The 14,093-nt window shown below is 40.6% G+C and overlaps 1 protein-coding gene across 3 annotated transcripts in view; it reads left to right on the forward strand.

Moving 5' to 3' along the window:
- side (sidestep) overlaps positions 1-14,093 on the forward strand; it is a 172,875-nt gene that overhangs the window by 18,563 nt on the left and 140,219 nt on the right. For all 3 annotated transcript variants that reach the window (XM_065483357.1, XM_065483360.1, XM_065483358.1), the window contains exon 2: positions 7,695-7,901. In XM_065483357.1, coding sequence (XP_065339429.1) covers positions 7,769-7,901 — 133 coding nt within the window. In that variant the 5' untranslated portion in view covers positions 7,695-7,768. The remainder of the gene's footprint in view (positions 1-7,694; positions 7,902-14,093) is intronic.

The following is a 14,093-nucleotide window of genomic DNA, read 5'->3' on the forward strand; positions in this document are numbered from 1 at the left end:
TGAATGATGCCTTTTTTTGCAATAAAGCGCGGTCGTCGGAGCGTTGCGAATGAATTGCTCGCTTAACCTTTGCTCTCGACACGTCTCGGGCTGCTGTGCTGTGCCCCCGACCAGCCAGCCATCCAAACCGGTGTCGCAAAAATAATGTCAAGAGCTATGATGGAAACGGCGAATTTCACCCGCTCAGATGACTTTGCCGCTTCAACGTATCTTCTGCACTCTAGCAGCTGGATTTTGACGAAATTGAAACCTGTTCCAGAAGTTTTCTTCTAACTTGCCCTTGTTAGTTTTATATTGAGTTAAAGTTTGACACTGAGCTTTGAATTCTAAAAATAAGAGAAAATTAAAAACATATTATTGAGGTCTGTGAAAGGAGATCATTTTTAATGTTTCTTAAATTTTCTCTCAAAATTGGTGTCCAGTTTGGATTTTGGAGAAATTTGTTTCATGCTTTTCAGTTGTGAGCACTGTCTTCTTATTGAAATTCATGATTTAGTTCACCAGTAGGGAAATTAACGCACAAAGAAAGACAAGAGGAATCAAAATCAAGCGAAAACATGTAAAATCGTTTAATTTCCGAGAAATGGGGGAAAATAAATTCACAAATTGGGAACGTCCATTATGTGCTGAGTCACCAACAATTTGCGCCACCATCCATTCATAATTTTTGGTTACATTACGATTTCATATTAAATTCGGCTACTGTGCGTTCCTGGCGTAAAAAGACTTCATAATATCGCGTTGAAAAAAAGATTTGTTCGGCAAATCGCGGTAGAAAGAACAGCCAACATTTTTAGTTTTGAAAATATGTTTTTCTATAGAGATTTATTTTGTGGATGGTCGAACCGATTTAGGTTAAATGAGGTACATATTTTTGCTCCAAGAATGATCAGTAGCAGGATTGAGTCTGAAATCGTATTGATAAATTGTAAATTAAAGATGGCGCCTTGTGCTGGATACTTCAAACATTAATAGCTTTCCCAATTAGCCATTAAATATAATAACCTCACTTCCTATGTAAATGAAAATACATATTTTCCCTGAAAATTGCAGCGTGCGATGCTCAAACGAATAGTTTTCCACAACATGCACTTGTTCCTATACTGCAGCACACAGCCCATTTCTCACGTAATCTGTATGGTCACTTCAGCAGAAAAAGTTAATAGTGGTTTGTGTGTGTTGAGCCAGCGAATACGTATATACTTTTGGACCGAAGTTTACACACAGACCGACAAACATTTCTGCTGGAACACACACAACTTGAGAGGCAGCAGAGCGACCATTTTTCTTATCAGAGGCCAAAAGTCTAGCGTAAGAGCAGTGCTTAATTTTTGTCAACACGCGCGCACTCGAGAGAAGAGAGAGCGACACTAGAGTAAAAATCGGCTGTCAGCTGCAAACGCTGCTCGCCTCCCTTGACTTGCTTTAAGAAATGACTTTGCTGATTGCAATTTCAAAAGAAGGAACGTGACTTTCCAAGTTTAGTTGAGCACTGTTGTCGGTTAAATCAGTTTTGGGGAATATGAGAAATGCGACAACCCTTTATTACTTTACCAATGAGCATGAATCAAAATGGAAACCCAGATTTCATCAATTTACATAATGCTTTTGTGTATGGTAAATTTTCCCTTCGTCGTATATGATCTGACTCTTGAGGGAAGCTCCAAATAGCGATCGTTTAGATGCTGGCAATTTTCAGGAGGTGGATTTAATCTAAGCATTACTTCCTTGTATATTATTATCGGTTCATCTCTTTCAAGATAAATGACTCTCTAATGGCGAATAACTCGCGAAGACTTCGTGTCCCAATAACTTCGCAAACGAATAACATGACTAACATACAAGCCTCACTGGAGGAGGCCCAGATCTTTTTATTGAAACGCTATTTAACATTCGTCCGGAAAATTCTTTCACGCATGGTGCAAAGCAGCAAGTAATCAAACCCTGTTTTAACAATAAGCTAAAATGATTTTTCCTTATCGTGCAGGAGAATACACACGGCTTTGGGAATTGTGTTATGCATTTTGCTTATTAATTAAATTTCATTTGCTTATGCAACGATTTTAATCCTCCCCTGAACCAGAACGGTGCACGTCGCTGAGTGCGGCCGTTGGGACGCTAGATCCACAGATAAATTTGCAAATAGGACTGATCAGACGAGGGTAGTTTGATCAAAACCGTGATAGGAATTGGCGTCGAGGGAGTACGCAAGCGGACCAGGGATAATTTGGCGAAACACGATAAATAATAAACACTACCGGAGCTGCTCATTACGGCCATTGATTTTGCTGCCGCATGCAGACCGACGAATTTGGGCCGGCGCGGAGGGGCGTGCCGCGATAAAAGGAGCCGCGGGCGCCCGCTATTTATTTATTCGGCTCGTAAATTATGATTGCATGCTGATTCGGCTCTCTGCTCATTTAAATGCAATCGGCCTCGCTGCCCCGCTGCTGAGTGCTTGGAATTTCCCCTGCCAACCTTCCGTGAGTGAGTGTGTGAATTTACATTCGGCGCGGGATCAAATGCCTTTTCCACCTATGCCATCGGACAAATTTATGACCAGCGTGCAGACTCTGCCGGCTTCTGCTGGAAAATACGGTGACCGATGCTATATTAGCATTCAATCCGACCACCGGCGCTTTGTTGATATAATTTAAAAGTAACGCCGGCCACGCTTGTTTGCGTATTTGCGGTGTTTGGCCAGAAAACAGCGCGCCGCCCTCCGGCAACTTTCCATTTGAACAGTAGACGCCTTTATTGCTGATTGAATATTGGAATGTTTGCCCTCGAGGGTGTAAATTTGTCCAGCTGAAAATATACATATAGAGAATTGAATTTGTTAACAGGTACACAAATAAAAGCACAGGTGAAACGAATATATTCAAATGAAACTTGCTTGGAAATTTATCCACATAGAGGTTATACGTTCTGCAATTGCCTATTTAACTATACAAGTGGTGAGAATAAATTTAAAAGTGACAAGTATTTAACAGAGTCACGCAGCGGGCCTTTTATTCAAATCTGCAGTCACTTCGCTTAATGTAAATGCATGGCCAAGCATGTCACATTTTCTTCTGCTTGCTTGTGGAAATTGAATGGGAGAAAAACACAAATCCCAATATACCAGAACATGAGCGTGTCTTACGTAATATAATCCAATAAAAAAGCGGCTTATAAAAAGTGACGATTTAATACCTCACGCTGGGCGAATCCATAAATTCGTTTAGCTGCGCGCGGCCATAAAACTGTCCTGAAATCTCTTTCTGCGGTTCTCTTCCCAGACGCCTGTCTGTGTCTTCCACCATACAACACACACACACACACACACAATTGTGATCAATAACCGGCCAGCGTCTTATACAGACCTCACAGGGATGCTGCTGCTGCAGCGGTTGCGGCGACTAAAGATCACGGCCAGGACACAAAATAAAGCGGTGTTTATCGGGAATTGCCTTAAGCTCCATCGAGATGCTGCTAAAAAATGAATGCCTCGGCCGTTTCCTTGCACAAGATAATGATGTTGTGCGCTCTACAAGCTTTTTGCATCTCGCAGCGCAGCCATTACGGCCTAATAGGTTGCGTGCTCGACGTGAATCAAAATAACCAAAGTACATGCGCCACTTGCCGGAGAAATTGGAGCAAGCTCACGAGTGCACTAACCGGCCGGGTAATCACAAAACACGGTTCGGCATTTACTCATCGCATTAAAAGTTGAGCAACTTTTGATCGGACATTATCTTCTGAGCTTCATTTTATTAGAGAATCATAAAAGTTTGGTTTAATGGAAGTGTTTTTAGTTTGTCAGGGAAATTAATTAAAGTTACTTAATTCTAAGTGGCCAGAAAGGCATAAAATATATAAATTTTCTGGTTCTGTATACATTTTTATTTATTTATTTTAATTATAATTTCCTGACTATTTTCGACTTTAAATACTTACTCCTTCACATTGCCAAAAAATTTCAAACAGAAATATATAAATATTTAGTCGCTCTCACACAGTTCCAATGGTTTTAAATTGCATTCGATAGTTCCACAACAATGGAAATGTCACACCATATAATTTTTTAGCTCGCCGTGGGAGTGAAAAATTAGTTTATTTTGGCTATTATATAAACCCAACCTCATCAACAGTTGAAAAGTATGATGCCCTGATTAAGTCACGAATACAAAGTGCCCACATCAATTCAAATCTCTCCCAGCAAAATAAATTAAATAATTAATGATGTCTTTTGAGCCACTAATAGAGAGCTCAAAACTCATTAAGCAGCCTGATAAACTTTGGATTGAAGCTTGTGTTAGCGTAAAACCACACTTCATACGTGCAATTCCAGTCAAATAGAACAGAACACACGGAATTTGATTGCTTTCGGAAGACTGTCGTGTGTATGCGGAGACATTCTAATCCATCCCAAGAAGCAGAGCAGAAGCCCTCGACCTGCGCGTCAATCACTTGATTAAATCTCGCAGCAGCCATGAGACGCGTGCAGCTTATACGGCTCCGATAATTGGAAATTGGAGAAATCGGAGACTTGCCGCCCGCCGGTATGCGCGTCTAGCGCTTAATTAGACGAAGGACCAGCGTTGTAAGCCGTGGCACGCACGTACCTTGCGCTATTGCCACCGGGCAGGGTCGTCGAGGTGACCATTGTGTGCATAATATCGGCTGTGGCGGCGATAAGCCCAGGTTAAGCCGTCTTTTGGACAGACTTATCTTATGTTTCCCTGTTATTTGGAGCGGCCCAACGACGACGTCGGGCCAGAGGTAGTTTTCCCTAACGCGTATACCAAGATGAAAGCCTGTCTTGGACATGAAAGGGAGATTTGTGTGATGGTCCGCAAGCTTCTTTCCGACTAGGAAAATCTTTTCCGTTCATGCGTTGGTCCATTCTTTCATAATATTTATCACGCACGCACAAATACCTTTTATATTAAAAGCCGTTTACCTTAAGGAAACGATTTGTTTCTTCAACGCATATTTTGGGATCATAAATTATGTTTCCACAAAGGTATTAACTTTGACGATTCTTCCAAGGAAAAATGCACCTGCAAAACGGAAATTGAGCTATAGGAAACCCTCGGAATATATTGCTTTATTTTAGAATCGTTGTTGAAATTTAATTTTGAAGGCTTAAAATTTGTGAGGAAAAAGATCAAATTTAATGTAAGCATTTGCTTTAAAACATTAGTGTTCAAAGTCACCAATAGACGGCGCCACCGGTAACATTCGACTTAAATTCACTTCCGTTGCGATTTCAGATATTTCAAAATATGCAAAATAATATAAATACCTTTGCTGTACGTTTCTACGTCAATTCGATGGATCGATTTTTAGCTTAAGCACATCAAAAGAAACCATTCCATGTGTAGAATGCACATACTGGCAGGATTGAAACCTAATTAGCATCGGAATGGTATTAAATCGTAAGTATATAGGGTGGCGTTATCAATTGGTGGCCTTGAACACCAAAGACTTACGCATACGGGGAATTTATGCGCTTTTATAACCTCGTCTGTAGTTCCTAAAATTAAAATTTACAAAAAAAAATCAGTTGAAATCATGAGAGAGAGAGAGAGAGAGAGAGAGAGAGAGAGAGAGAGAGAGAGAGAGAGAGAGAGAGAGAGACCAATTTTGAATTCACCATTCAAGGTTAAAGGTAATTAAGGTCATTTTCTCGAAATACTCCGTTCTATTTCGTTTTATTTGTGTAAGCTCCCTAGCGTTTTTAATCTTTTCTTACGCTCCCAAGGTAATTAGCTGGACCGATTTTTGTTTGCAGTACACTGAGAGATATAAATAAAAGTATAGAACGCACAGTGGCAGGGTTGAGTCTGATATCACAGTGGAAGATTTTTAAAATCATATGTAGCCTCTGGCCCCACCTATTAGAAGCTTTAAACACTAAGGAGCTTACGCAAATAGTGAATTCTCGTAATTTTAATATAGTCATTATTTTTAAAATTTTAGATTCCCATGGCACGCGTATACTTGAGTAACAATCTCTGCTTGGTGCTTGATTTCGTTTCGAACTTTGCGATTTTTGCATAGCAACCACCATATCTCATGTTTTAACAATCAGAATCACAAAATCTGTACATCGTCAGACTTGCATTGCTCTTCTCTATAAAATGCATAAAATTTCAACAACACGTATACACCTCACTACTTGTAGTTTGAAACAATTATATAACATTAATTCTCCTCTCTCTCTTCAGAGGGAAGTGCGCACTGTATAAATAGCGGCTGGCCATAGTAAAAGATAATATTTCACCAAGAGCGTGCGGTGGCCGCGGTCGTTTTAGCCGAGAGAGCAATTCCTTACATGCATACAGTGCGGGTCTGGGTGGGCTAATCTATGCATCCTAGGCGAGATGAAAAGCACGTCAGTCTGATGAACTCGATGCCGGCGTGCGGCGCCTAACTCAGGATTAAAACTTTAATAACAATACACATGCGGTGTGGAATACATTAGGCCGGGGGAGGATTGAATGACATCAAGTAAAATAGGATTATCTAAAATAATTTTCCCGGGCGCTGTGTGACACACGAGCCCTGGGGAAGAGCCTCTGCTATATGCGAAAAAATGCCGGAATGAGAGCAGAAAAAGCAGGCAGACTGTCAAAATATCATTTCATCATCGTGTGTGTGTGGCGAGGAGAACGAGGACATTTCATACATGCAAATTATTCATATTCCCGGCCCGAGTTTCCTTTTGTCGGTCGCGTGCGAAATCGTGCGTAGCGGCGCGTTTTGTTTTTCTTTTTTTTCCTGCACGAGAGAAAGAGCGACGTTTTCCCCAAAATAAAAGGCTTCTCCCGCATGCAGACGTGTTTCTGTCTCTTTTTGTCAGGAATTTAGACGGATGGACTTGTGTGCGTGTAATCAGACAAGTATTGCTCACGTGTGACGCAACCTGTTTCGGATACGCCATTGACATGCCATCAAATTCGTCTGCCTGACAAAAGCTCATTTCATCGTTTTTGCTAATTTGACTATTTGAGATCAAAGCAAAACAACAAACCGACTATATTGCACTAATTAATCTACACGGTCTGTTTACTCGTTTGAGAAAGATCCTTTTCATAATTTTAATCTTTGCTGTTTACTAAAGAGAGATGCCAAACGCAGCATCAAAAGATTTCCTCCTGCTTGTATAATTCTCTAGAAGTAATGTTTACTCACCGCTGGAGGAATTGATGAAAAATGTTATCATGGAGGAAAAAAGCCATTGACGGAGAGTGCATGCAGTAGACACTTGCAATTACTCCATTTTCAACATTAAAGCAGAAGATAATTTTACCGGCAGCGAAGTAATGAGGTATATATAGCTACCGTAAAACAGAGAGGCGGAGACTTCAATTTCCTATGCTTTGATGGCTAGGAATCAAAAAGCGCCATTTTTATGGGGAAATTATTACAATCTGCGCGGCAGCTGCTCCCGGCTGCTTGGTAATGTGTCTTCTGCACGCTAGAGAGTCTATTGCAAAGCAATTTTTCATCTTCAGACACTGCTTCATTCTCCCGCGAGTGCAGTAATGCGCTGTGATCCTTTTAAAATCCCATTATCTGCTGCCGCGGATAGATAGCAGCGAGCGCACGCGTGTCTTTTTACAACCTTTGCCCGTGCCAGGCGCTGGCCCCGACCAACCCTTTGAAACGCAGGCCGACTCACCACTCTTTGTTCTCTGTTGCAGGAGTGGCGTGATTAACAGCGCAACTGCAACCAGGACACAATGCACGTTTAGTTCTGGCCGTGGCATCTGGCTGCATGATGGTTAAGACAAAGACGGCTGCACGTCGGATGCAGCCTCTGCTGCTGATGCTGCTGCTGATGCTTTCCCGGATGGCAGACGGTGTCGCGGTCGCCGCGCCTGACGACGCCCTGGATTTTCAAAAAAATCGTGAGTACAAACACGCCATTTCGACGTACGTGTGACTGCAGTGCACATCTCGGCTGCACATCGTATCTCTCGTAATTTATTCAGAGCATCATGACGAAAGTTCATGTCTTATTTACTGAACAAACTGCTGTCATTTAATTTTTTAACGGGTTTACTTTGCTCAATTTGAACAGAGATGAATAATCTTACTAACGCAGCATTCTATTTAAAATAAAGCAATGCTTTTTGGCTCTTCAGGGAACTTAAAATCGAAGAATTTAAACAATCCCAAAATGCAATAGACCATTACCAATCAATTAAATTCTTATTTATTGCAAAAAATCCAGTTTGAGTGTTAAAATTTCAATTTTATTCACATGAGAATTTTTAGCTTCTCGAGTATTTCGATCATTTACTTAAAAATGGGTTCTTTTAAAAAAATCGTCTTATATTTTTCAAGAGCTTATAAACAAGCTAAATTCATGTCAAGGAATATGATTAAAATCAATGTTACACTTAGAAATTTCAGTTAATGTCTTCAAATGGAGGTAAATATGATCCCCACCTTCCCTATATTTCTGATTGAGCAAGAAAAATAGTTCAATCGGGAAGTCATGAGCTGGAGAGGTGTTGTCAACAAAAGCTATTATTACCGCAGGAATGTTATTGCCGGTGAGGATATTGCTCGTCTGCCACAATATATCAGAGAGCAGAGAAAGAAAATTGCCTGCCACCCGCGCGGGGCGACCTTAATTCCCACTCGTAATTGTACGTCGCTCGTTTTACACTCAGCCTCGCAAGAATAACAAGTCAACAAGACACTTTTTCACCCTTTTCCGTCGGCATGCGCGTGTTTATTCCGCTTGCTCGCGTGCCGCGCGTATTGTGCATGTGTACATATATCAAGCAAGGCTGTGCGACATCTGGGCGCGAATTGATAGCGTCACGAGAATCAATAGAGCACCGCTCGATTGAGAAAAATTGCGGCACGTCTTGGCCTCGCGCTCCAGGGGGCAAAGAGCGTCTCGTTAGGCGCGCGCGATCGCTTCCGCGGTTATGATTTCACACGCCGCAGGTTAATCCAATTTGGTTAGGCCACTCGCGTTTACATTCCAGCCGAGATTAAGCCCGCGGATTACTTTCCAACCCGTTTTTCGGCCTCGTCTGTCGAGCCAAAATCCGATTATTAACGTGTCTTTTGACGCAGCAAGAGTTAATTAACAGCGCGTTGAAGAGGAATAAGTTAAACCAGAGCTGCGTTTCACTCACAGCACTGGGTTTAAACATTATTTGGAAAACAATATTATGCTACAAAAATATACATATTGTCTAGTAGAATTTGAGTTGCTATAATTTTTATATCAGACTTAATTGTAGGAAAAAATCGATGAGTAGAATTTAAAAAAAAATCTAGTAAAAATCTTCAAAGGAAAATAGTTTCCTTTCAAAATGCTATTTTAATTTTATATTTCATAACTGACATTGATTTTAAAGTAGCACTGAAATTTCATTTTTTGACAATTTGGATCGATTTGTTGAGGGTCGAATTAGTTAATTAATGAATAGCTGAATCACTCGCTCGACAATCCAATACGACTAGCCGAAAATCATTAGAAACGTAAAAATCACTATTTTGGTGGTTTTTGATCTGTGATACAGTGATTCGGCAGCCCATCACTCAGGAATCGATTGACACCGTCAAAAATAAGGGTTACTTGAAATCTAGGAACAAATTATGAAAAAAATTCAGCGCTGCAATTTTGATTTTATGTGAGTTTCCACCCCCTATCAAATGAGATTGAATTGAGCATGCAGATCTGAATATCATGCGTAATTTTCAATTGAGATATTTCCGCTGATTGAAGATATATTATATTACTCAACTGCGCGTGGACTGATTGCATGAATAGTCTCCCAACAAGGAAAATTCCTGTTTGATGGGACAAATGAAACGTCTGATTCTCAGAAGATGTCAATTTGGTCTGTTGTTTGTTCGGTGAGTTAAATACAATAGTCAACACAATCAAAGCACATGGCATTCGTTTATGAGGGGGAAATTTCTGATTGCCACTCGTACATCAACCACTTTGCCTCGAGGAATTTAATATGCAATGCATCGACAGACTTCAACAAAATTGAAAGCAATAACAGGATGCAATATTGAATTCCAGTGGTATAAATATTGCAACCAATTCATCAGGTGCAAATTTATCTACGTGCACTTTGAGCATTTGATTAACTGATTGAAATGCGCAGTTGATGTTAACGACAAGCTCAATAACTCCAAAGGTGGCTTGGATTTTTAATCAAGCAATAAAAAGAGATATTTATTCATATTATCAGTTCGAATCATAAATTGTGTTCTTAATTTTACTCAAAACAAATAAGGAAAATTATTCTATACAAACACTATTAAAATGGAACTAATTATTGCCACCAGGAAGTGTCATATACAAAATTATTCGCAAACACTGTTGAATTTACTCGCTTGTTGACAGTAAATAGAGTTTGGAATTAGTTTCAAAACGGGCACTAATAGCAGGAAATTAATCACAGAGGTGCGTGTGTTTTGCAAATAAAAAATGTTTCTCGTCATACATATATATGACTAAAATTTTTAAACGAAAAGTGAGTAGTGCACTCTGAATTGGGAGCATTACAGTTAAACATGCGCACACGGAGATAAAGGTGTTGTGGAATGCTGGAATATCAACATCGCGTGCGTTTGTTTACTCTCGTCGGCAAAAATAGATCGGCGATAACATCTAATTTTATGCAAATGGCCTCTCTCTCTCTTTCCTGCCGTTTTATCATTAGCGGCTGGGAAATTATTTATCACTGCCGGCAGGTAGGCAATATATACAGTACACGTGTTTTTGTTCAACGCACGCTGCAGAGCAGGCAAATAAAAATAAAAGCGGCCCATTAGCGCTCTACGCGATTTTGCGCGCTCGGCCGGCGAGTAATTGCTGCGATTTGGCACAGACACCGCGTGTGCAAATGAATAAATAAATCGGTGCGTGCGAGCTCAAGAAATTACTACCGCATCTGCAAATGTGCTCTCATTAAATGCTAAATTTCCACTAGGAGGCCGCACTTTAGGGGTTATTCCGAGAGGCAGTGTTGTTTGTTCCTGGGCTGCAACCTCTGGGCGTGCGGTGCAAATGCGAACCCTTTCCTGCAGACGCAACGCCTGCCAGGACAAAAGCAATTGATGGCCCGTTTGATTGGCTGCACGAAACGAGTTGTGGCTTAACCTGCTCACTCTGCGAAAGTAAACTAGCTTTGCCCGAGCAATCAAAGGAGCAAAGCCATCTGCTAAAATCGATGTTTTTCTAAGAATATCTGCTCTTAAGGCGCTGCAAAACTTTTTGATGGAATGAAAGTTTTCTACACCCTCTCTGGTAGAAAAATTTCCGATCTGATTGAGCTTCTAAATTCAACGTTGCCCAAGGAGAACGTTGGACCTTCAAGCGAAACGGAAAACTTGCTTCCATTATTCAAATAGACAAATTCTCACTTCATCTAACATTGACTATTTTGTTCATTTCTGCGACCTCTAATATCTGGTAAGAATCATCGATTTTTTTAAAATTATGATCCTGATTGACGGGGACGTTCTATAAGCCGATCGCTACAGATGTGAAAAATTGTGTATCGATTATTTTTTCTGTGGCCGCGTGGTATGGTGTTCAGGCCATGAAATGAGTTTTTGAGCACTTTGACACATTCTGAAAATGGATATTTATTCGATTATTTCTTCAAAACGATTAAGAGTCGATAATTTAACCAGGATTTTACCTAATAATATTAAAGAGACGTTAAAATATTATGATTTTCCGGTGCTTTGCGATCTTTGCCACGCCTCTTTAATATTTTCCAGGAAATCACGCCCCCATTCATAAATCTCCGCGAGCTAAACGCCCTCTTCCAGTGGTCGCTCTTTTTAGAAAATCCATTAGACATTTTTTTAATAAAAAATGCACAATTTAAAAAAAATCAACATGTGCAAGGCAATTAATTAATTAATTGTAATTTTAGTTACAAATTTATGTATATTATATGGCTTTCCAGGGCTATTTTGCACACATACATCGCCATATTCAGCTTAATATGTCTTTTTATATCATTGTTATTCCCTTTCAGGTAAAATTGGAATATTGCGAGGTTTCTATTATAATTTTTCAATAATTTTTTATTTTTGTACTTCAACACACTTTCTATGATAGGAATATCAATTTAATAAATAGAATAAGAAAAAAGAATAGTGGCTTATTTGTTGAATACTTTTTAGTGTTTTTTGCCTTGTGGATTAAACAAATGACTCTATTTTTTATTTGACTCATTTGGCTGGACTCTGGCTATTACGCACCGTTTCGCAAACACAATCAAAGCGGCGCAAACGTGATAATGTGGCGTCTGGTATCAAAGCTGGCCTAGATCCAGGCGCCAGCGAGATCGTGTGTGAGCGCAATTTCTGCTTTACCCTTGCACCGCACCAAGTGTGTACACATGTGCACGCACTTTAATCCGTACGCAAACCAGAGAGTAGCGTAATGATGGTAATGCCGACTCACGTATCATCGAAATAATGATACCGGCGCCGAGGATCAAACTCTTTCGGCGCGGTGTTTCGCAGTAAAACGCGCTAGTTATTAACCACGTTGCGAGCTTTTGTGCTGCCGTTGTTGGAGGAAAAACAGCTAAAGTGGCTCAATTTACGGGCGCTATCAAGGCGGCCGGGCGAGAAAATGAGCTTCGATTTCCGTCGGTAGTTTACTTTTTCCATTCCGACAGTTCGATATTGCGAGATGGAGAAGCGCAACTGCTTGGCGGTGCAGAAATTCGCCGATCTCCTCGAGGAGTGAAAACTTTTTCCCATATATAAATTGATACTTCCGAGACGCTCTAAATGTTTTCTGCACGGCAGCACCGTACTAAGGAGAGTTTTATTTGTGTCTTGCTGGTTAGACGGGCAAGATGGTGGCTGCCAGGGTGTTCCACAGTGATTTGAAGATGATTGAGTAGACAATTTTGACTGAAAGTTTAATTTTGACAGTGCAAATCGATTCCTATATAAAGATTGAATTACTTGGTCCATAATTTGACACAATCAGAAGAAAATCTGTGGAAGTGTAAAACTCGTTGCTTTAATGGTTTTTGATCTGAATTGAACAAAAATTGCCATAAGAACGCCAATCATAGAAGGGAGTGGTTTTCTGATTTGATTTTTGACGGCTGCTTGCTGACCTGTTTTTCACTCACTTCCGCTAGTTGCTGTCTCGCTCATAGGAGCTAATCAGAGATTTGATTGGTCGCTGGCGTTCTCATAGCACTTTTTATGTTAGGCTATGAAAAACCGCTAAAGAAAAAGCGTTTAACACATGTTTACGTTGATTTTTGGTACGAAGAGCGTCTGATTGTCGCTCGACAAAACCTCACTTGTGACTCTCAGGACCAGGAATCGATTGGCTCTAACAGAAATGATAATCAAAAGCTATATATACTTAAAAAGGATTTCCATGTATTAAGAATTATCAGTTTCCCACAGTTTAAAATCAGAATCATCGCGTGCACATTTTGAGAATGTGCGCAGTTTGTTTACGACTGGCTCGGCTGCAGATGTTGTAAATTTTACTCATCATTTTTGCACCGGGGCCATCCCCTCTGCTTAATTCGTGCAGCAATAACAAACAGCTCGATTCGGCTGCAGCGGTGGTGGCGGCGCTGCAATAAAGCTCCTGGGGCGCAATAAAAACTTTCAACTTTCCCTAAAGCTCGGCAAGCGAACTGCAGAAAATTGAAAAGTTGCCTTGGAGCGAACCCGGCAGACAGGCAGACAGACAGCCAGTCAGAGCTTTTTGCCAAGCAGTCGTAGTGCAAAAGCATCATCGAGAAATACTTTTTTCTCTATCTCTCGCCGCGATACATAAATAAAACATGCCGGGCTCTCTGTATGGATTGCTATAGTTGGCTATCCAAACACGGCGGCACAGACTGAATTGGTGATTGAGACATTCAGAACTTTGCCCCATGAGAGTGGTTACAAATACAGCGAGAGAGAGAGAGAGAGAGAGAGAGAGAGAGAGAGAGAGAGAGAGAGAGAGAGAGAGAGAGAGAGAGAGAGAGAGAGAGAGAGAGAGAGAGAGAGAGAGAGAAGTGGTTAATTCAAATTATTGTTTTGCTTGGCGAGAAATGAATGAAAGATTTCTG

The sequence above is a fragment of the Cloeon dipterum genome, chromosome 3 (genome assembly GCF_949628265.1).
Source record: "Cloeon dipterum chromosome 3, ieCloDipt1.1, whole genome shotgun sequence".
Lineage (NCBI taxonomy): Eukaryota > Metazoa > Arthropoda > Insecta > Ephemeroptera > Baetidae > Cloeon > Cloeon dipterum.